The sequence below is a fragment of the Chelonia mydas genome, chromosome 8 (assembly GCF_015237465.2).
Source record: "Chelonia mydas isolate rCheMyd1 chromosome 8, rCheMyd1.pri.v2, whole genome shotgun sequence".
Taxonomy (NCBI): Eukaryota; Metazoa; Chordata; order Testudines; family Cheloniidae; genus Chelonia; species Chelonia mydas.
This window is the reverse complement of record NC_057854.1, coordinates 95,345,813-95,370,643: the sequence shown is the minus strand read 5'-3', so window position 1 is coordinate 95,370,643 and position 24,831 is coordinate 95,345,813. Positions and strand designations below refer to the sequence as shown.

At 38.7% G+C, this 24,831-nt stretch overlaps 1 protein-coding gene across 9 annotated transcripts in view; it reads right to left on the bottom strand.

The window, feature by feature from the left end:
- The window catches only part of TUT4 (terminal uridylyl transferase 4), a 74,677-nt gene extending 50,052 nt beyond the window's left edge, over positions 1-24,625 (bottom strand). For 5 of the 9 annotated variants that reach the window (XM_043553128.1, XM_037906684.2, XM_037906689.2 and 2 more), the window contains exons 1-6: positions 24,469-24,625; positions 12,534-13,209; positions 10,204-10,367; positions 8,690-8,806; positions 4,373-4,550; positions 285-373 (exon numbers count right to left, since the gene is read on the bottom strand). In XM_043553128.1, the coding sequence (XP_043409063.1) occupies positions 285-373; positions 4,373-4,550; positions 8,690-8,806; positions 10,204-10,367; positions 12,534-13,098 (1,113 nt within the window). In that variant the 5' untranslated portion in view covers positions 13,099-13,209; positions 24,469-24,625. Of the gene's footprint in view, positions 1-284; positions 374-4,372; positions 4,551-8,689; positions 8,807-10,203; positions 10,368-12,533; positions 13,213-13,474; positions 13,616-20,422; positions 20,618-24,468 lie in introns of those variants that run through there. The other 4 variants (XM_043553130.1, XM_043553131.1, XM_037906687.2 and 1 more) reach the window with 4 other exon arrangements.
- Between the last annotated feature and the right edge of the window lie 206 nt (positions 24,626-24,831).

Below are 24,831 nucleotides of genomic sequence, written 5' to 3'. Positions count from 1 at the left end.
CAAAAATTTAATACATTTCAATTGGTATTCTATTGTTTAACAATGCAATTAAAACTGCGATTAATCATGATTAATTTTTTTAATCGTGATTAATTTTTTTGAGTTAATCACGTGAGTTAACTGCGATTGACAGCCCTACTGACAATATATTAAAATACCAAATAACGTTCAAACTATAGACTATTTGCTATTACAACAATTAGCCTTAGTGGAAGATACAGACAATGGAGCAGATATAAAGTGCAGGTTATTTACTTTTTTTAGTTTGACAAGATACTACTCACCTTGGAGGGAAATTTTATGTCAATATTAACATCACTGGTTTTAAAAGCAAATCTAGTTAGACAGGAGCCATACATCCTCAGTGAACACTCTGGAAAACAGAGAAAGGCTTTGTAACTGAGCTGGCCGCCTCCACTACGCCCTCTTATGGCCTAGAGTAAGCTACAGGTAGCCTGCCTCATTTTCCCCTCTTGGACTGTTCTAATAAAATTTCCCGTCAGGCTTTGTCTTGGTCAAAAGCAGCCCTCTGTGAAGACTGGGTTTTATTAATAAAACTCAAAACCCCAAAACAAAGTCCATTCATAAGTCCACACATCCCAAGATTTTTCTTTCTTCTCCCAGATCTTCCTGCCTGGGACCTTGGCAGTCTCTCCCCCACTTGGAAAGAGTCTTTCCGGGAATGGGGGGAGGGCTGGGAACGCCAGCAGGAAGTCTTACAGTGTGGGACAACTGATTTGGCTTGCGCTACGGGATAAAAAATAGCAGAACAGACATTCCTACATGGGCTCTGAGACCTACCCCCTTCACCATATTTCAGCACAAGCTTAGTCAGTTAACCCAGGCTCTGAGACTTGTTGCATGAGTCTGCCTGGTTTTTTTAGAAGTGTATATGTATCATCCCAGACCTCTGTGCCTCAGCTTTCTTCAGTCTCTGCAGACTCCACCACAGCTTTCTGGGCTCTCCCCACTTCACTGCAACTTCCTGCTTCAGGGCTGAATTACCTGATTCAACTCAAGTATGCCTCATTCTGTAATCAAGGTTAGTTAGCTACAGCCCTCCTAGCCCTTAAGGGGCAAGCCACCCTATTATAGGTTTAAGTGATGATGGGCCAAATTATCCCTTCACTGAAGACATTTAAAACTTTCTTGAGACACTATATCTAACCTCAGCAGTTATACCCTAATGAATGATTAATCACCTTCCCCACTCGGTTACTCATTCTAGCCACACTTCCAATGTGGCATCACAGAAAACAGGAAACTCAAAGAACAAAATTTTCACACTCTCACAACAAAGAAAATATTGTTCTCTAAATTTTTATGCTGTAATTTATTTATTTTTTATCCTGTAAACTACAGTTAGTGTCATGGTATTAGTGTATACTTTTTAATAATGTTTAGGTGGTTATCAAGTAGCACTGTTCCACCTGAGTAACCAATGCCCTGCAAAACTTTTGTCTTATATACTCCTTTGCCACAAATATTACTCCTTGTATTTACCATGGCATCCATGCCAAATAATTAGATTAGCAAGTGCTTGTGCATTATTCACTAGTAAAACTTACACACAAAACATAAGTTACCAACCTGGAAACCATCGTAGCCACAGAAGTACAATATCTACCTAAACAATTGTATTTCTATAGCTACAATGATTTCTGACCAGTTGAAATACACATTAGGTCTGCTCTAAGCCAAACAATGGTATCGTAAGCAAATGCCATTCCATTGCACAACATCATTTATCAAACATTTTGATATAATTTATGTCGGAGACAATTATTCTGTGTTGTTTGTGCTGTAGTCATTGGACAAAATCTGGCTAGCCACAAAACTGGCAGTAGTCCCTCCTCCCCTCAATTTAGGACATGCTGCTAAAACAGTGTTAGCTGCCTTTATCCTGGCTGTGATCAAACCAAAGAATGTACAGATTCTCAGGAGAAATCATGGTTTGGTAGAAACTGTTTTCCACATATATACAGAACATTCCACTGACCAGAAGTAATGACGCCCTGTGGAATAGACTTGTGTACGTTAACCATGGAGCTAAAGTTGTCAAAATCATCATTTTTCATGTATCCCTGCAAGAGGGGAGTTGACTTCTTGTTTTTATGGTGGGCTCATGTGAACAAAACAAGCCAGAATGTTCAATTGTTCCTGGACTGTTACTGGATAAAAAATTTAGTCAGATTTTGATAAAAATCAAATCCAGAAACCAGTTTTTAAAAAGGAGCACAACAAATTGTCTTTCATTACTAGTATCATTTTCTCTATTTACCATCATATTTTAGTTAATATGCATAGTGTATGTTTAAGAAGCATAAGCGATAATTACCCCTAAAATGAACAAAAAAATCATAATTACTACTACACTCTTATTGAGAAGGAAAAAAAGCAGCTATTTATCAAACAAAAAAAGATGATAATATACTAATTTCTAGGCAGTTTTGATATAAATGAAATCTGCTAGAAAAGCTATTGTCTACCAATGAAAAACCAATACCTCATTCACTGCAGCTTCTCTAATAATTGAACTATTGCTAACATAATGCTGACACATTTGTCTAGCTTCAAATATCTGCTCTCTTGTTTTGAGTCTACCAATTAACATCATAGAAGATAACAAGAAGTTAAAGCAAAGAAGGAAAATAAAACCAACAATACAAATTATAGGGACATACATAAATTGGATTTGAAAGTTACATATTTTGTTAGTGAAGTAACATGAGGGATGGCTGATGTATGAAGGTTTACAAAATATGTGATCAAAATAAAGCAAGAGAAGGAGGATGGATAAAGCTGATACAGAATCTACAGAGAGGTATTATGTATTTTGGCTGACCCAGCAGAGACAGTTTGCACAGCTGTTAATAACAATAAAGGTATTCAGGTGATTCTTGGAAGCCATAATAGACCTCCAGAGCTGTAAGAGAAGGAGAAGAAAGGAAACAAAGGCAAAATTAAAAAATTACATATGGAAGGTTTTGATGAAATTGAACAAGACAAAAGTACTTTAATCAATAAGTGGAATTTCTGAAAAAAAATAAGCAACAAGGTTATCTAGTCTATTAATTTAAATGGAATTTACATTTTGTCTAGAAAGGATATATGGCCTGATTTTAAAAGGTGATCAGCACCTGCAGCTCCCATTGACTTCAGTGGGATTTGTGGGTCATCAGCACTTCTGAATATCAGACCCATAGTGAATGTTAAAACAGCAACTTTCTTGATAATTTTCAAAATTCTGATGTTACTATCCATAACCACCACAAGCCTTTGCAATGCATGGTTCATATTTGGCATGTGCAATAATACTCAAATCACTGAAAGTCCAAAGAAAACAAATTTAAGGCCAGAGTTAATCCCACTAGAAACATACACCTATCAGGAATAATTATTTAAAGAGATCACTGAGACTGAAATGTCATTGACTGCACACAATCTCTTTCACTAACAGATGTGCCATCCTGGTTATTTACTAATCCCCAGGTTGTTTACAAATTCAGTCAAGCTAGTTTATGTCATTACTGCATTGGTGAGGGTCACTCACCATTGAACTTCTACCTGCGAGTGGCAGTAAAAAGAGAGAGCACAAACAGCATGAAATAACATTTGGAATTTAGATACTCAGATTTGAACAAAATTATCAACTTCTACAAGCAATTTTGCTCAGTTGAGGATCCATTGCCCTCATATTTTACATGGAGAGACCTGTGAGAGCTATGCTCCTTCTTGATTTGAGCGACCTCCACTTTCAGTAAAAGAATGCATATGAGGACCTGTAGGCCATGTTTCACCCATATATCAAGAGTGAACTGTAAATAAAACTATTGGGGTTGGAGGGTTTTTTTTTTGCTGTTTCTTTTTAATTTTTTTAAAATTTTATTGAAGTCTTGTTTATCCTGACAGATTCCACAGACAACTGGAGAACTGGTAGAGAAAAAGTAAAAATTAATTGAGAAGGGAAGTGATATTTAGTCACACTGTTTAAAACTCTTTATTTTGTTTACACCTATTTAATTTAAATGCATTACAAATACTTGTAAGAAGAAAGATCTTCGTTGTAGCCGCACCACTATGATTAAGGACTGGAACTTTGATCCTAAAAATGCTTGTGTAACGTTAAGCGCATATGTAAGAGTTTGTGCAACTGGGAGCTAAATCTCTTTGAGACCTCAAACAAGCCAGCTAACAAAACCAGGGAAGGTAAGACTTGACATTCCTGATACTTCAAGATATAATAAAGATATTTCAAAACAAAATTAAAACTATTCCAAACTGATGAAGAGACCAAGATTTAACTTATAATTGTTAGAATAAATTAAGAGAATGTCTTGTATTTAAAGAAAATGAGGGATATCACACATACCTGGTAAGGGCTGTTGAATAATCTTCTCCATCTCGTTTACAATTTCTTGGCGGATTCTGAAGTCATCATCCGATATGCCTTGTTCATTTGCTGCCTCCATGAGCGTAAAAGTCAAAGCAGCCACCTGTGCAGGGGAGGAAGGTGGGAGGCCACGCAGCTCATTTTCTTCCTGTTTTTCCTGGAGAATTTTTGGATGATAAGAAGATAACTGTACTTGATTATATTATTTTTAACTTGAGGGTTTGCTTTATATGGTGTCCTGACCAGCCCATTTCCACAGGATTCAAACTCTGCACAGCCCAATTGGCATATATGACAACTGGGCTCATGGAAATGACTCTGGATGCTCCATTTAGCAAAGGAACAGGTTCTTGCAGAGCCAACAGCCAAAGAGGGAATCTGAAAGCTTATGTTCCCTGAATTACATTTGCATGGCTGAGAGCTCTGAAACAGAGTTTATCCAAAGACATGAAAGAAGATGTAATTTTTTTCTTGCACAATAAACACTAGTGATTGAAAGGCAAGCCCATGTGCAGGACTCCAATGAGGCAAACAGTTTCCTCTGACTCCCAATTAAATATAAGGGGCTGGTTCTCCTCTCACTACAGCCCAACCAGTTACTCTCACCAGGTGCTAGTTTTAATCAATTGCATTGTAATAATTAACTTCATCTATTGGAGATAACTACTTTAGGAGCATTAAACCTGATACATCTCAGATCACATGGAATCAGCAGTGACCACCACTTGGTTCTGAAATTCACTGATTAATTGAAATTGTATGACTCACTATGGAAACATCTTAAGCAATAGCATAGTTTTTTGAATAAGTGAATAACAACCTGTTATGCATCCGCACAACATACCACCATAATAAAAGTGTTCTATCAGATCTCCACACTTATATGAACACAGTTAAGTTTATTTATCAAGTTAGCTCTATTTTGATTTCCTTACTTTAAAAATTAAAACTTGACAACAAAAAATAATATAAATTTTGCAAGATTTTTTTAAATTATTTTGTCACTGTTGGGTTTGCTTTTCTGTGGGGTTTGTTTTTTGTTTGTTTAAGGGTTTTTTGGTGCAGAAGCTGCTATTGGTAAGCTAGTTTAGTCACTCATTAAGGTAAATGTATCTATCCTCAGCTCTACTGGAATATTAATGTTAAATAATATTAATAAAAGAGTGTATACTTAGATGTATAAAATTAGAAACACATGATATTTTTAGGGCTTGACCCGAGTCTTAGACCCATTGGATGGGAATGGATGGGCATATTTTACAAAATACCATTTAAAAGTTTATTTTGCACCCATCATTGCGAATCTGGGCTTACTCTATAAATTAAAATTACAGTGGACAACAAATGGCATAGATCAAACCCAGCTCTTCACACATTAATTAGAAGTATCCACCTCTCATCCTCCCACCCTGACTATTCAAATATAACAATGTAGCAACAGTGGCCAAAAACACCTTACTTCACATCTCCTGGCTAGATCATGCCCTTTGGTCTCAAATGCAGAACTAATTATAGGGATCTGTGATTTTTGTGACTTCAAGATTGGATTATTACAACACACTATACCTTAGTCTGACCCAAAAGACAACCCACAAACTACAGATAATTCAGCACACAAAAATCCACCTATTAAGTGAAGCAGACCAATGAGAGCACATCATACCAAAACTTTGTGCCATACATAGGCTGCCAGTTCAGTTCTGAGAAGTCCAAGAGCCCAGTCCTTATCATTAAAAGCCTAAATAGGCTAGGACCAGTCTATCTCAAGGACTTCCCCTTTCTGTGCAGCTCCCCAAGTCATTTATATTCAATAGAGATGTCATGAGTGATGGAATCCTGATATGAATTATAAGCTGAAGAAGCTCTTTCTCAATAGTCTCAATAGAGTGCTCTCAACTGTAGAATATGCTACCACTGGAGATTAGGGTATGGCCAAGTCTTGCAACCTTCAGACCACAATGTAGAACTCTTCATCAGGTATTTGCTCCAACAACTAAGCTTCAGAATGTCCCCAGCAACCTGCTCCTGGAGAAAAACACCTATATCCATCTACTCATAATGGAGTGGCTTAAAAGTAAATGGTGACAAGGGAAGATCAGGTTCCTTCTCTTGAAGGATTAATGAAGACCTTTTTTAAAATTTTATGGCATTTAGATATTACAGAGATAGACATCTTAGAAATTACTCCTGGGAGAATTCTGCACTACTGCGCATGCACATAATTAATGAGCCGCACATATTTTTAATTTTTTGCACAGAAAAAAGCATCTGATGAAATGTGGCTGCAGTTCTGCCTTTTGCCCACCAGAGGGCGCTGTGGCAATAGAACACAGCAGCAGTTCCCAGCCAGCGAGGGAAGAGAAAGAGCCTGCCTTCTTCACAGTGCCAGTCAAGCCAGGTCAGGAAACAGGGGCTATGAGGAGACAGAGCATGGGCTGCTCGGGGAGAAGGGATGTTCAGACTGGGGCTCATAAGGGCTAGTGGGGGAGGACAGACTGGGGCACAGGCTGAATGGGAGTGGAGGCAGAGGGCAACAGGGGGAAGGAAGTGCAGGGCCACATGGTGATGGGGTGGGGGGTTCAGAGCTACATAGGGATAGGGAAGTGGCTGGGAAGGGGCACAGAGACACACGGGGACGGGAGAGTGGGGACAGCAGGAGGGGGTGCAGGGTCACATGGGGATGGTGGAGTGGGTGTTTGAGTGGGGGTGGAGGGACACATGTGGAAGGGTGTGCAAGAACACATGGGGGCACAGGGAGACAGAGGCAGATGTTCCTGACTGAATGGGAGAGGCTAGGGATCAGCCAGCGTCTGAATGGGAACACTCCCTAACAATTCCTCCCCAATCCTCAAAAAATTTTGTTCCATACTTTTCCCATCCATACCCAACAACCCTCCAAGTTCACACCCAGGTTCGTTCCGAGCAATTTACTTCCCTCTCCCTCAGCTCCTCCATTATCCCTGATTCCCCCAAGCCTTTGCACTGCTTCTGAGGGCTGCGGGAAATACGGTTCTGTATTGTAGTTTAAATGAACTATTACTCAGAGTTCTGTATTAATATGCCTAATAAGGCACCTATTTGTCAAAAAACAAAAACATTTCCTGAATCTTTTGTTGTCGTCTGTGTTGTTAAAGACATACTTGCTGACAAATATTTTGAAATAAATGACCAAAAATAATTGAAACTTGCGTGATTACATTGTATTATTTTGACAAATAAAATCTACAGAATTTTGCATAATATATTATGCACATAATTTCTAAATTTTTGTTGCAGAATTCCCCCAGAAATATAAAAATGCTTCTGAAAAAATTACTATTTTTATATGCAACTTTATAATGGGCCACACCAACTGGCTAACATGGCAAACATGGTACCCCACAGAAGTTCTGTTTTTTATAGGTAGTACTTCTAAGAGTGAACTTTATCAAAAATTTTAGCTCCAAGTATCATAGGGTGAATTAGACACTTCTGAGTCACCTGGATAGGTTTGTGGGTCAGGTATTCCACATTCTGTATTTTCTAGTTCAAAGGAAATTTTATATTATATAGAGAATTCTGGTTACAACATAAACAGTATTACCATATATACTCGTTCACAAGCCAAATATTTTTGGTAAAAAAATGACGCATCAAAGAGCGGGGGTCAGCTTATAAACAGGTCTACACCAAAATTTGATGATTTTAAACTCTATAAAATCACTGAATTGAATATCTAATACATTGTCGTTTTGTTTACCTGAAGCGTCTGCAGGCATGGAGCCCCTCAGTGCCCTGTGGCCACGGATTGCTGTTCCCAGCCAATGGGAGCTGCAGGAAGTGGCGCTACTTCCCGCAGCTCCCATTGGCTGGGAATGGCAAAGCACAGTCACTGGGAGCAGAGGGGCTCCATGCCTGCGAATGCTCCAGGTAAACAAAACATCCCGACCTGCCAGCGGCTTACCCTGACGGGCCGGGAGCCAAAGTTTGCCAACCCCTGAAATATAGGGTCGGCTTATGAAAGGGTCATACAGTTTTTACCATTTTTACTTATCCATCTTGGGGGCGTCAGCTTATAATTGAGTAAATACGGTACATACTGTAAAGTACATTATAAAAAGATTAATAACCTGAAATAGATTCAGTTACAAAATACTTAGCCAGCACTAATCTCACAAAAAACAATTACTTTTTTTTTTTTAAGTTCTGATTTATCAGATTCACAGAATATGCTATCAAAAAAGTAACCTGAAATTCTTACTACAAAACAAAATGTATATATTTCACCAGACTCAAAGTCTTCATTAATTAACTTACCATTATATTTTTCTTATGGCGTTTTTCTTTAATGTGCTTGTGAGCTCCCTGGATATTTTCAATGTGAACTAAGCAGAGTTTGCATAGATACTGGCAATTCGCATATTCTGGGGAGCGCTGAAAAAAAGAGGCCAACATTTTTTTTTAAAAAGAGACTTAAATACTTCTGCCAGTACTCCATGACCAATTGTGTCAATAATAAACAGTATTAGCATTAATACAGCACTTTTCAAGTCAAAGTATTTTACAAATATTAATTAATGAAACTTAACAAGACCTCTGTGGGTTGGATTATCCCCACTGGACATGAGATGAAAGTGACTTGCCCAAGGCCACGTAACATGTTAGTGTCAGAGCCAGGAGTAAGACTCACAAGTTTCTGGCTTCTAAACCTTAGCTCAGGATCACTAAGCCAATCCCTTCTCCTTCTCAAGCTCTTAAAACGTAAGGATCTGTAAAATCTCAGCATCAATCCTCCCAATGTCTTTTTCCAAATTGACAAGAAGGGACATATTCACTATAGTGTCAGCCTACACGTGTACTTCCTTTTTTTGCCATCTTTTGTAATTTTAAAAAGTATGTATTACCATCATCCCTCCATTCTAACATGTTTATATTTGATAAATCCACAAAGCATTTTGGAAATGTCAGCTATTCAAATATTCAAATGCATACATTAATTTTAACATTCATTTTAAAACACTATTTGCTCTTGCTGAATTTGGTCTTTTGTGGTTTCACAAAAACTTGATATTTTCTGAATACTCTTAATATTTTCTGATTAAAATGTCAATGTAAAATAAAGTGGCCATTTTGCTTTTACCAATATAATACTCTGAGCCTTTATTTCATTTGTTTGACGAAGAAACCGAACAAGATAAAGCCAAATATCAATCTGCTGGGGCTCGTTTGACTAGTTTGGGGGGAGGGTGAAGGATCTCCTCAATACTGAGGCAGACCAAAAAATCTTCTGAGTACACTTCAAAAGCAGAGGGAATCTTTTTGTTTTCTTAAATACCCATATACTGATTTGGGTATTGCTTTAGATCAGTTTAAAGGGGAAGGTTTTCAGGGATAGAAATGTATGGGGAAGTTTGGCATTCATTATTTACAGTACTAGGACAAGTGACATTCTGTAAACACCTAAGGATAGATAAGCAGTGGATCCTTTAGATCTATAAAATTAAAAACACTGGTAAATGCCCTACATATGCCATATGGGAGATCTATGTTCAATTTTCAGTCAATGTTTCTTGCTCTCCAGGCCAGCAAGACTGAGGAAGCAGTCAGCCGTAGTGGGCAGTGTCTTATATCACCCAAAAGAACCATTCTAAATAAAGAAGGAATAGTGGCAATAGGGTCAAAAGGAAGTCCTATCCAAACAAAAGTATGGTGATCATGATGTGAAGTCTCATAGGCCTGGGGCTAAAAGGGCTCTTTACCAGAGCTACAGAATACACTGAATTTCCCTTCGCCCTAGATGAGAAAAAAGGAACAAGAATATTACAACCTACTTTTTCTAGTCGGGAGATATAATCTCTTTCCAGTCGCTCTTCTGCTTGTTTCAAGCCTAGTTGCTGTTCTGCTGTCAAAGTAGACTCATCAATCACAGCAGTGTTTTCTAAATATTCAGTCTCCAAATTATGTTCTTTAGTTGATTCAGGATTCTTCATTTTGCCTGGAGAAAGAAGTTGGCACTTAATTATTGTTTTCCAGAATAACTTTTTTTAAATGGGGAGGACGACGAGGTAAGCATTAGAAACAACATAAGGTATTCTGTAGGTGCTTTCACGCAGGAGTCAACTCTGTGGGCTAAACATGAGAACATTCACTGGTACTTTTTAAATAGCATCACACAGGGCTTTAGTTACTTGGTTCCCAAACACATCAATGGGAATCAAATGGAAAAGATCATAAACAACAACAATATAAGTGTAACCTTGCATCTCTACAGAGAAAAGACTACATTAGAATCTCTTCAATGCTCTTAAGATACCATACCTTCCAATGATGCATTACAGGCGAGTCTCATCTTACGCTGGGGTTAGATTCCGCAGTCAGCGCGTAAAGCGAAAATCACATATAGTCAAAATTATACTGAGTATAATGGCAGACGGAATTGCCCACACTATGGGTACAGGATTTAAATGGTTATTTTTCTCTTTTTTTGTTTTTGCCGACTGCACAAAGCTGAATTCACGCATTTTAAATGCACGTAAGATGAGACTCGCCTGTACTATTGTTTGTTTACCACCCTTAAGAGGAACTAAAGAGCCAAGTATTTAATATAAGTGTTCTATCAAAGAAGAGAAAAAATGTAAGATATCAGTACTGTGTAAGAGTTTTGTGCAAAGACTATGTTGTAGGAGGTAAGCTCTGTGGTGCAGCAATCATCTTTTTGTTATGAGTACATACAGCATGTGGCATAAAAGGACCATGATGTGCCATGAGAATACAAATAATAAATTATAATAAGATTTAAATTGTTACACTGCATGTTTAGTCAAGAAAACTACCAGAAAGCTACTTTAAATAAATTCACAGAAAAATGTTTTACAAGGCTACTATCTAGACATTTCAATTGCACCCAGTTACTAAGTCAATATGATGTTAAGAACATACTTATGTTCTGTGACACATTAGCATTCTATGGCTGTTCACAGCAACCATGCTGCATTGGAATGTTGTCATTTATAAATATATAAATTTTTGAAATTACAATCCCTCCTGAAGACTATAATCTGCACACAGTTTGTTAATGTACGCAACCATCTACAGTGTACGCTATTCTTATGAGCATAGACCACATCAGTGGGAGTGTTACCAAGAACAACTAGATTTTACAAGAGTAAGGAGAAGAGGGCATTGAGATAGATAGCCTGGGGACACAGACTGGAAATTGCTTAGTTATCTGATCCCTAAGTATGGTCTGTGGATGACTGGTGGTCCATGCAACACTTGCTGGCTTTCTATATATAGTTGGCTAGTCACATGCTATTGGTTTTCCAAACTGGTTCCTGCTGCTAAATTTTATTAAGACAGTTAAAAACACATTAAATATTTTACTAATATTACTTTTCCACATCAGCAGTTGCTGTATTTACCACAGGGATGTAGTGTGACCACAAACAAAAGGGAAAGCAGTCTTCACAATAGCAAGTGTCTCATGACCCATTTCTATTAAAAGCCACACTTTGAAACAGTTCGAAAATTCTTGAACTAAGGGGCTAACTCAGAAGGAAATGAACTCTGATGCATGGATTACATTCTGAAGCTGAAGCAGACTTAAATACGAAGGGTTCACAAGAGTGGCTGCTGGCAGTATCTAGACTGAAAAGAAGCCGTCTTTTCTTGCAGAACAAAAATAGCATAGCAATCAGGTAAAGGGCAAGTGTGTGTGTGTCTTCTTCATGCTTACAGTGAAGTTTTCTTAAACTTGGATGTAGTTGATTTTTGTCTGCACTTTAAAAATAGTAATACTAATACGCATCTAGGTAAGAGAGCATGATATTTTGAAGATTTCTGTTTAAATGTTTTCTAATTTCACAAAATAGCCTGAAATTGACACACAATCAGTTAAAATGTGGTTCTAAATAAATTTAAGATATTGCATAATCACTTTTAAACAACATAGAAAAGAAATTTAGTTAAATGCTATTCTTATGACCTTTATTCTCCAAATAACAAAAAGTTTATATTCACAGTACACTTTTTGTAACCGTGCTTGATGATTTTCTGTATGTAACTGAGAAGATATGCAAAGCAGAAATACTTCAGAGCCCATTTCAGATTGTTAACAATTTCTCAAAGAAACCTGAATGAAGTAGTGTGCTTTAATACTCACTGAAGTCATCAGACTTGTGCTCCACTGTTCTTTGTTCTGAAACTGTCTTACCAGAGTCACCAGTCTGATCCGTGCTTGTTTTCGACATATGAACTCCTGGTGGATTTTCCAAAACCAATTTCCCTCTTTGTGTAGCTGGTAAGGTTTCCATACTGACCCCATTCCCAGAAATATGGGAGCTTGGAGAGTTTTCTCCTGTCTGCTGAACTTTTATCTGTTTCAGGTTTTCTGTTGCTGCTGCTGGTAAATTAGATATTTTTTTTGCTTTGCCATGACTTCGATCCTGAAGGTTTGACCCCACATCTTTAGATCCAGGAATACAACTATTTACTTTACATGATTTATTTTCTCCTGATTTTTCAGAACAAACATCATTTTGTTTACTCTTTTTGCTACTGTTCCCACCTGGAGAACTTCTCCCAACATCTTTTACAGATTTATCATTTCTACTGTGTTTATAATTCTGATTGTTTATAACTCTGACTGCTTTGCCTTCTTCACAGACAACACGGGTAGACTTTCTTGGGTCATGATTTCCATTTTTTGAGCTCTTGGCCTCTTCCATTATAGTGAAGACCTGCTTCTTCTGTCACTTGAGACTATTTGAAAAGCAATTCTCCAGTAATATTATGTTGATTAAAATCCACTGTTTGGGCATGGGAATCTGGCTGATTGTCTGTTGGAGAAAAACAATAGTAAGCAATTAAAAATATGACAGGAACAATATCAAAACTCTAAGAAAATATGTATTAAACAGACCTCTCTCTAAGGAGTAAGGAAATGTATTGAACTGAATTATGTTGAAAGGAAGAAGCACTTTTCCAAAAACAGTTTTCAACAATAAAATCTATATTATTCTTAAAGTAAAATAATGAAAGACTCAATAATATTTTCCTAATAGGGGAAAGGAAGAGACATAAGAGCAGCAAGAAAACTCTCACACAGTTTTAAACTGTCATCAGGTCTGTTTTCTCTCTTTTCTACATTGTTGTTGTGGTGTTATATATGGAATATTTGTCATCAGATACCATCTCCTCTTCTTTTGGCTTTAGAAAAGCAGTAAGAATTAAGGAAATCTATAACTACAGTGAAGAAAATAAGTTAATTGAAATATTAAAAACACACAAGACAAAATTACTCAAATAAAATGTATGACTAAAATCAGCCTCTGAGGAAAGCTAATTCAGTTCTATCAAGAAAAATAATTTTTTTCTCGCACTCAAATGGTTAAGAAGCATGGATTTGGCCCTCTATTTATTGTGGCGCCTGTATGCACAGAACCTTGGGTAATAAGCTTTTGGACATAAACTACTCAGACAAAATGTCATGACAAATACATTAATTTATATAAATGTAGCTTCTTCAACTGCTAGAGTTGTCTAAATAGTCTACCTAACCTTAGATTAGCTAAACCCCTTTGAACCCTGATTCCTTGAGGAGGGCATCATCAGCACTCAATTCTGGGGTACAGGGCTTATTTGTTTGACCAGGTTTTCAATTTAATTTAACAGTAAATGGGAAGACTGATAAGCAGTAGGAATCGGTTTGTTTGTAACAACTGATTGTTTGTGTTAATGCAAAGCAAGGAGATGGATTTGTGATAGGCACTAATACAAATGTCTAAATAATTTTGAAATGATAAGTATTATAAAGGGCTGAGAATTGAGTGATCCATAATATGCAGGCAAAAGAACAATTCTATATGTAACTCCACAATATGTGAATATGAAATGTAAAGCTGACACTTTACCAGCAGGAGAGTGAGTTTGTGTGTGTGTGTTTTTTTGGAAGGCGGGGGGGGGTGAGAAAACCTGGATTTGTGCTGGAAATGGCCCACCTTGATTTTCATACACATTGTAAGGAGAGTGGTCACTTTGGATAAGCTATTACCAGCAGGAGAGTGAGTTTGTGTGTGTGTTTTTTGGAGGGGGGTGGGGGGGTGAGAAAACCTGGATTTGTGCTGGAAATGGCCCACCTTGATTATCATACACATTGTAAAGAGAGTGGTCACTTTGGATGGGCTATTACCAGCAGGAGAGTGAGTTTGGGGGGGGGGGGGGGGGCCGGAGGGTGAGAAAACCTGGATTTGTGCTGGAAATGGCCCAACTTGATGATCACTTTAGATAAGCTATTACCAGCAGGAGAGTGGGGTGGGAAGAGGTATTGTTTCATGGTCTCTGTGTATATAATGTCTTCTGCAGTTTCCACAGTATGCATCCGATGAAGTGAGCTGTAGCTCACGAAAGCTCATGCTCAAATAAATTGGTTAGTCTCTAAGGTGCCACAAGTACTCCTTTTCTTTTTGCGAATACAGACTAACATGGCTGTTACTCTGAAACTTTACCAACTATGTTACATGTTGTGGGTAGCAACCACGGGAATTTATGGGTGCTTATTTAACCATCAAAACAAGTACCCATGTTGTTCTATTGGGAAAAAAATATAAGACTGACTAAATGGCAATTAAGTTCAAGCCACTAGATTTTACTACATTGTAATTCATGCAAAACTTCATTAAAACTACAGTGGAAGGAACAACAATCAGCTTAAAATTATATACTTGTAAAAACCAGATTTCCTTATATGTGTTATAAAACCTCAGATTATCTACACTGAACATATAAAAGGCTAATGTACTAATAGTCAACTTATAATATTTTACTTTCAGCATTTCTCTCAGCTTGAAAATAGACTAATCAATTTCACTTTCTGGCTCGTTAATTTGTATTTTTTGGCTAGCAACCACTTCAGGAGAAGGTTTAAATTCCCTACTAGAAACTGTTGGAAACCATGTATTTATATTACTGGTTTTATAAAACCTTACCTTAAAAAAAAAACTCAAAACACCATCACACTGTATTTTGGGCCTAGATCTATAAGGCATGTACAGTAGTTTTAATTTACTGTGTATTTTGCCTCTTCAAGAGCAAAGGAAAGAATAATAACTGTCCAATATTTCAGCTATAACTTTCTCCATAAACAGAATGCATATTATCACTGTTTTCAATTGGTTATGTTGGAGCACATAGATTTAAAAATAAATAAATAAACAAAATAAAGTCAAAAATTGGTCTTGTCAAGTCAAGCCTCAATAGTCATCAACTTTAGTTTTACATAAAGCCATACAAAATGAACATAGAAATGACCTACAGATTATCAAATTCATTCCAATGCACAGGCAGAAAAGATTCTCTCTTAACTATACTGAACTGACATTACAACTACCAGCTATTAAAGTGTTATTACACTTCACTCTAACTCTAGCTCTTGGCCCAATGGCCAAAAAACCAAGACAGTAAATGTGATTCTTATTGGGCTTGGAATTAATACTTTTACACTCCCTCTCTCAAAATCTCTCTCTAGCGTGAGAGATATAAAATACTACACAGATAACTGTAAGCTATACTACTGTTGGATCATATTAAAGAAGTTCTGTATTAAAATCACAAATGAGTTTGATTCCCCATAGTTTAAATGCCAGGGTATTACTAATTAAGAGGTCTCTTGGTTTTTGGTACTGTTTCTCTCCCTCTATGTATGAAACTTCCAAGCTGCTAATTGTGTTAGTATATTCTAAGACAGAGTCTGTTCTCAAAGCAATTCTTTGTAACAACAACTACTCAAATAGAGAGAGACTCAAAGCAATACTCTGTAACAACAGAAACAGCACCCAGAGACTCCCCGTCCTTTTGTTGTATTCATCTCGCTTTGTTAACAATTGTGATTAAAATAGAGATAGAGGATGTATGTGGATGGATGCTTGGTGTGGATAATAACTGAAAGATCAGGGAGGTGCCAACCTAAGAATCCAGTGTCCATCGGCTGAAGAAGGTGTCATGTGGAAATCACCAGAGGACCTCCGGAGGGCAGACTGGAATCCACCCAACAGCCTCAAGAGTGGGAGAACCAAAGAACAAGATAACATCTGGCAGCACGGAGCCGTCAGGAATGTGCCATCTGCTGACTGATTCAGCAACAGCATGATGAATCAATTCCCATAGAGTGACATAGGAAGAAATTCCTATAAAAACGGACTCTAGAAAGTGAGAACTTTGGGGTCTGATTCTGCAAACCAACTTCCAGGGGTATCAGATGAGCATCTGACAAGGCCCTGCTCCCTCCTCATGTCCAGGCCACCTGGCCAGTGGCTTGGTATGAGCAACTCTAAGGCTGGTAACTATGATGACAACCTTGCAGAACGTACGTGCGTGCGTGTGTGAATGAATATGAAATTGAATGGAATGTTATCGCTATAACTAACTGCTTACTATGATTCTTTCTGTATTCACAATAAATGTGGCATTTTGCCTTTTCCCCTTTAATAAGATCCTGATGGTTTTTATTTTATTGGTATAACACTACCGCACAGGATTTTGTGGCTCTACAATGAATCTCAAGATGTTTGGGTATCACCAGAACCCAGTCACAATTTTCCAATGTTTCATCCGTTTCACAGACATGTCTCAATCATATATAACATATATTGCACACCCTCTCTGCTGTCCTTTGGGGTTTAGTTGTTGTAATTTTGAACTCCATAGGATTTTCTTTGAGATTTAATACTACTGGAAAAAATCCTTCAAGACATCTGTCAGTCAGCTCTGTGTTGCTACGGTGTGTTGTGGAATTAGAATATTAGAGTTGACCAAATCAATCTATGTAGAGCTGACTTCAGCTCCTTTTCATAGTATATACACACCAAAACTTCCAGCCACAGTGAGTTTAATGCAATTCCTACTGGCTCTCCCCCTTTTGGCTCACCTAATAGAATGGATGCCTGTGAAGCACCAGAGTCCCATTTTGAGTCTTGGCTGAGACAATATGCAAGCAGCAAATCCAAACTGGGACTGGGAACCCTGCTTTAAATTGTTCTAATGTTTGACCACCAGTTGGCAGGCACAAGTCAGTGCTATAACGACTAGTGAAAATGTTATATCTGATAGACAATGTCAGGTTAAAGAAAGTTCTATTTTTAAAAATTTCCTATGTTACAAACAAGACTTTAGATTAAAACTCAAATAATTTTTAAAATCTAAACTATTACTGTTTGTTTATTTTGCATTTTTCTCATCCTGGACCATTAAAATAGACTACTTAGTTTCACTCTTATTTCTAGTTAGTTTCTGACTTTCATGCACCTGAAAAATACTTGAATTTATAGACCTTCTACTACTGATAAAAGCCACTGAAGTAAAGCTTGCATAGGCCAACTGGAATTAGAACCTGTAAATTATAGTACAACCTGAAAACACATGGACAGTTAACAGCTATTAATATTGGTTACTACTAGCAACTCCAATACCAAAAATCAGGGATGTGAAGTTTAATTTGTATTCTAAACAACATAATTGAAGAGTGCTTATCAATACTGCAACAGCAGGATAGCAACAGCTCTGTGCTTTTACTAAAAATCAAGACACATTTCTATCAATTGCCTTGCTTCTACATAAATAATAAAAAGTGTTTTTCCAAAATAGTGATGTGGGCTTATCTAACTTTGCTCGACAGATATTGCAATTTGGGCTGTATATTTATCTTTAGAGTGGAATAACAAGTCCACCATCATCATGTGAAACACTCATATGAAAACATAAGTTTGCCTCTCCTTTGTTCATAAAACTGCTGCTAAAATTAAAGAAAAATAGCAGAAAAAGTTGAAAACAAGATAGCTGCTAGCACTAGAGACATTGGTAGTAAGTCTGATCATATCTTAGCAGGCAACTATTTACCAGGTTTTATTTTTTAATTAATTTAAATCATTATTAGTAGTTGTGGGGACTGGATGGCTCAAGGGACTAATAATGGAGTAATTTCACCATTAGGTCACTGCCTCAAATCCAACAGATATAGTGATCAAAAGTCATTATTTTACATTATCTAAAGGCTATTCTGTGACTAACATGAGCCAGTTTGGTGATCTAGGTCGAGTTCCTCGAAAACATGAGTCCACAGCTAAGTTGCCACTCAAACAGATTTCCTTGCAGTAGTTAGGAAAGAGGACAAGGAAATATATTGAATATTAAATTATATTTAATCAAGATAGCCATACATTTCCTTAGATTTCCTTCAGCTGGATTTTTTTCTGTCACATTTAAAACACCTCGACCCTCATAGCACAAGAACTTGAATGCTATAATAATGTTACATATTGACAGAGAGAATATAATCAATATTAAGTTAGTTATGGCCAAAGTACAGCAATGCTTTATCTCTGAGAAAAGAGAAAACAAGAGAAAGAATTATAAGAGAAAACAAGTGGGCAGTTCTTAATACTTGGGTATTTTCTAGGCTCCAAAAAGGTGAATATTTCAGAGGCCAATTTTAGCCCTGGCCTAAGCAAGTGAAACTCCATTGTTGTCAGAGTTCCATTTAATGGTGCCAGGCCTGAATTTGGTCCTTCTTGCACAAATAATTACAGGAATTTAATTTGCTACACTGCTGCAACACGTACTCAAGAGTACTTAGATTTTCTAACTACAGGGTAAACTGAATAATACAACTTTTAAAGAATTTGTTTTACATTTTTTTTAAGATACTTCCTTGCATTACTATAATTGACAGTATATATAAAATCTAATTTACTCTTCTCCATTTTTACAATTCATTTGGCTTGCACAATGAAAGAACTAGACATTTTCACTTTTGTTTCTTGACAATTTGTAAGTTTCACTTCCTGGCTCTCAGACATCAGTACAGGTGAGTCTCATCTTACGCGTATTTAACATGCTCGAATTCAGCTTTGCACAGTCGGGGGGGGGGGGGAGGGGGAGAGAAAAACAACAATTTAAATACTGTACATGTAGTGCTGGCGATTACACCTGCCATTACACTCAATGTAATTTTGACTATACGTGATTTTCGCTTTACGCACTGACTGTGGAACATAACCCCAGGGTAAGATGAGACTCGCCTGTATTAGCAAATATAGTGTTTAAACTGCAGGGAAATGTTTAATCCAAACAGTATGAAAAGCTCTTTTTATTGATTTATTACATTTCATGGAGACATTTCTATCATTTTGTAAAATCGTTCACCCCACCCAAATAAAAAGTTAAATTTTGTACTTAAACTACCTTTAACTATCCTTATAAAACTTTCATTTTGTATCTGATTTTTTTGTACCAACATACTTTGGGGGTGGGGGAGAGAGGGACTTTGTGCCCAGACTGTATATAGCCTTAGTCTACACTTGTGCCTGGGTGCATATACAAACCATTCACGCTTCTATCATACTTTATGACAAGAAAGTATTTCTTATCCTATAGTTGAGAGCAGTTAAATCTCCATTCATATAATTAGATTATGTTATGAAACCAAAATTAAGGAGATTTAAAATTCAAAGAGGCATTGTCAGTGGCTACTGGAGACTGCAGCTCTTTAGATTTAAGGACCCACCACCAATAAACCCAGGACATAGGTACTTTTTAGTTAATGAATGTAAATGCTGAAGGACAACACATTACAGTGCTGTTTCTATGAGAAAGACCAATACTGAAAAACTGACAAGAACCTTACTCCAATCAAACAGGAAGAGCAGAAGAGAATGCAATGTGCACAACGTGTTATGTGTAAGATTGTCATTACAACAAATCCAGTAAGAAGTTATGATTTTAATAGGGTTACAACCCTAACTCTAAGGACAAATAGTTTTGGCAGTGTTGTTCCAAGTTCAGACTTTGATAGAAAATATTCCATGCAAAGTTTCAGCATGGGTCAAATGCTTTATATCTGCATTATACAGCTGCCTATTGGCATTTGCTTGATGTGAATTTAGCAGTTAGATATGGTACAAGCATTAAGATTATTTCCTTAAATCTCTAAAACATACAGGACAGTCATCATATACAAGATATGCTTACTACAAGCTATTTCTATTTGCAAAGACATACTTTTTCTGAGCTGTCATTCTTCATACTGGGTAAAGACGAACAAGTCAGAGAGGAGGGGACGGGGGTGGTCTCAGCACAGGACCAAGAGCCAGGGACTCCTAAATTCTAATTCCTGCATTGATAACAATTCTCACTGCAGCTGGGCAAGTCACAGTCTCAGTTTCACCACCTGTAAAATGAAGCTAAAAATACTCCCCTATCATACAGGGGTGTTGTGAATGTTAGTTACAGTTCACCTTGCTACGGTACTGTGCAGATGGAAAAACACTATGAACCTGATCCAGAGCCCACTAAAATCAGTGGACCCACTGACTTTGGTCGGACCCACTGACTTTTGGATCAGACCTTGTAAGTGCTAAGTGTTATTGTAATAATTCCAGTAAAATATGTATGTATTTTATAAGTTACAGGAATGCATTCTACCACACCACTTAAACAGGACAGCATTTTATCTTCAAAGCACTCCACAAACTATGGATTACTTTAGAATTAACTGTAAGCAGTTGAGATGTTTTTGGCATAGGAATTTGTATGGTAGAAAAGCTGTGACGAGAATATGTTAAAACACTTCAGTATACAGACCAAGTCTTGGCAGTCTGCAAACGAACTACTGATAGTAGTCTCACAAACCAACACTTATTTCAGTCAAGAAAGAAATTCTGAAGCTACTTATCACTGTCAATTTTATATTTAAAAAATAGTTTTTATAAAAGGCTTTTACCTCAGCCTTGCTTCACAATGGCTGCATTTAGGAATATCAGCTATTATTGTCAGCCTCACTGTAACAGAAAAAGATAGCTGATTTCATAATGAAAATTGATTTAATTTCATTTGCAGACAAAATTAGTTCAAGTATAGGTTTGTTGTAACATCATAGCCAAAGGGGGCTAATTAGAAACCATGTACTGTGTATACAATTGTACATGTGTGATTCTGAATAAAAAACTGGGTTTACTCACAAGATCATTAAGGTCAAAGGACAGTGTATAATAACTTCGTAAATTATAATACTGCAAAATTCAAGAGATAATTACTGAATTATCCACAAGTTAAACAGAATTTGTGACTATCACCAACTCATAGTTTAGGTTATATCAGTACATTGACTGGTAATGTGTAAAAAACAGTATAAATATTGAGTAATACATTAGACTTTGATCCTGCAACTGGGTCCATATGAGCCAGTGGCATGATCAGGACTTTAATTTGTGTGTAGTGAGTAATTTACGCTAAACTCTTCTACAGTTCATTCAGTGGGACAGGGACAATGATAATATAAAGAAACTTTGAAATTTAGAAAAGAATACCAAAGACCAATACTCCAATACTAGAAAACATTAGGCTCTACTAATGCTGTGCAAGATTTTGCACTGGCTTATAAAAAGAACACTGTGACTACAAAAAGCAAAATTATTATTCTTCAGGCAAAGCCACAACAGAGTAGAGGAAGTCCAGCTCACAAGAGGCGATGGCTGGAGGTGTTTTGCTTTCAGGGATGTTGAAGGGAAATATGCCCATTGGCAAATTGTGCCCCACCCCCATTTTGAAACTCTTCCCAAATCAGATCTCCATGCATTTTTCTCTGCACAGGTAGAACAAGACCACCCTGGCCTTATCCCCAACTATCCAGATACCCCTTGTGAGTAATTCTGTACTGCAGGCACCTTCCTTCCAGGTGTTTGTTCACAGAGTGCTGACAGCCAAATCATGGCTCCTTCCTATGGAGGTCTTGGAGATACACTATGTGGAGAAAGGGACTCCCTGTTTCCACTCCTCCTATGTGCACTGGACAGCCATAATTTCACCCGAAAAATCACCTTTATGGGGGGACTTTCATACTGGGGTAGGTTTAGCAGAACTATTATACAACAAGCAATTACTTTGCAGGAGGTGGAATTGCTGAGATGTTTGGATAAGAGATCTCTTCCTCCAAACTGTTACGAATTACACCTGATAGGACACGCACACAACTGCTGCGAATTACACCTGGTAGGACACGCACACAAATGCTACAAATTACACCTGGTAGGACACGCACACAAATGCTGCGAATTATATCTGATAGGTTTCCTTAATAAAACGTAGCTTCTTCTGCCAGATGCTGCAATTAAGTCATACTTCTGTGATTGGGTAGTTCCTTATCATGGAAATAATGTCATAACCATGTAGGGCTGGATTATCAAAAGCACCCACAGGAGTTAGGAGCACAAGTCTCACTGAAAGTTGGAAACATTATGACTTCTCAGTAGATTCAAACAGAAGGGAGGAATCCTGGATCTAATGCATATTGTCCAGGAACCCAAATCAGCAGGAAGTAGCGTGAGACAGCACATGCAAGGTTATTAAATCCCTGTTTAAATATAATTTAATATTGTACCTAGTATGACAGTCCCTCTCTAATGATTAACTCAATATTTCAGAAAATAAGTCTACATCTGCCTGTTTTGCCTTATCTTCAGTGTTTACTGCTACTTTTGAGACCTCTTTAAAAGAAGGCTCAAAGTAACCTGACATTTTCAGCCAATTGACAAATCCTCTACATATGGCAAAAGCATGTATTCACTCAGCTGCATTTGTACCCATTTTAAGTCAACACAAGGGCAGGAAAAGATTAGCTAAAGTGATCCCTGTGTACAGTTTCCAAGGAATACTGGGGTCTTGTAGGATAGATGACTACATACTCTAGGAAAGAAAGATCCCTTCCACTCCATTACCCCCAAAACTTTAGTACATGACTTAGAAACAGCTAATATGATTCTTAAAACCTTACAAGTAGCACCAAAGTGCAGTAACTGTCACTAAGATTCCTAGGATAGTAAAGAATACACGGGGAAATCCTAAACTGATTTAAAAACACTTCAACTGGCTAAGAAGAAAGCAGGGAATTATGCCAGTTTACAAACCATATAAAGCCCGCCCCTGACAGTTTATCTTCCAAATGTAACATTAAAATAATGAATTACCATGGAGGTTAAAAATCAAGAAAACCCTGTCTTGATGGACAAAAGTGTGTGTTTTTCAACTGAGTTAGTTTAACACAACTAAAAAGTCACGTTAAGATGCAGGCTAATAAGTTTGAAGTTGCATTCACTGGCTGGGTTACAGTCTAGTGGGGGAACCCAGACTGCAACATGGCCTGCTAATACAGCTTCAAACACATTAACTTGCATCTTAACAAGGCTATTCTGTCATGCTAAGCAAAGACGACTGAAACACACACCCTTTCACCTGTCACGATCTACCCAAGGAAGAATGGCCAATGGGAGGGGGGAGGGATTCTTCTTCGGCAATGTGAAACATGAACAATTCTGTTACTTCTCAAACATACATTTAGGTGAAGTAAGGAGGAAAACAATCACTTGAACAGGATATGAAAACATATCTGCAAAAGAGTAATCTATTAATAAACATGAAGTATAGCACCGTGGCTATAGCCAAGGATCAGGAGCTGGGAGATCTTTTTGCGTTGTAGATCTGAGATGGACTTCCGGTGTCAACTCGGGCAAGTGGTTTCACCTCAGCTTCCCCAGCTGTAGAATCGGGCTACTGCTCTCCTCTCGCCAGCCATTGCCCCCCTTGGATCGAGGGGACTGGGGAAAGGCAGAGCGCTGCTAAGACTGTGTACCTGGCTGTCATGCCTCCCACCCAAGGACCTCCACGACAGGCCCGCCCCGGGCTCCCACCCCCAGGGAGCATTCAGGGCCCGCACCTGCCCCCTCCATAGGGATTTACACCCTCCCCCTCACAAGTGGAGAGAGGCCAGAAGCAGGGAGAGAAACTGCGGAGCCCCCCCAGCGGGAGGAGCAGGGCTGGGCGGGACGAGTCCCACCACAGGAGGGCACCGGGAGCAGAGCGCCGAAGGGAACGTGCCAGGTAAGCAGGGCCCCCCCCCGCGGGAAGAGGCGGGGAAGGCCCGGGGGCGGGGGGGTCCCCAGGAGCCGCCGCCCCCAGCAGAGGGGAGAGCCCAGAAGCAGGGAGGGGAGCAGCGGCCGCCTCTGAAGGCCTCGGGGCTCCCAGGAGCCTCCCCTACGCCCCGAGCCCGGTACCTGGCTGCTGCCCTAGGGGCGCTCAGGCTGCGCCCCCCCCATGCCCGGCTCTGGCTGCTGGAGGCCCCGACGCGAGCGGCTCAATCCGGCCCGGCCGCCATGTCAGCCGCGCCGCGCACTGCATTGTGGGGGGGAGGGGGCTCACACCTCCGCCTGCCCGGAGGGAGGGGGGTGGCGGCACCTCCAACCCCTGCCCCGCCCCCAGCCCCCCGGGGGGCTCGAGGCGGGGCAGACCCTGACCCCCCACTGCAGGGAAAAGGGGGCGTGGCTGAGCCGCAGAGAAACCTCCCGCCATCCCAGGGACTTAAACGGCGGGCCGGGCGTATGATGGGCCCCTGGCGATGCAGCCCCGCGGAGGCGCCT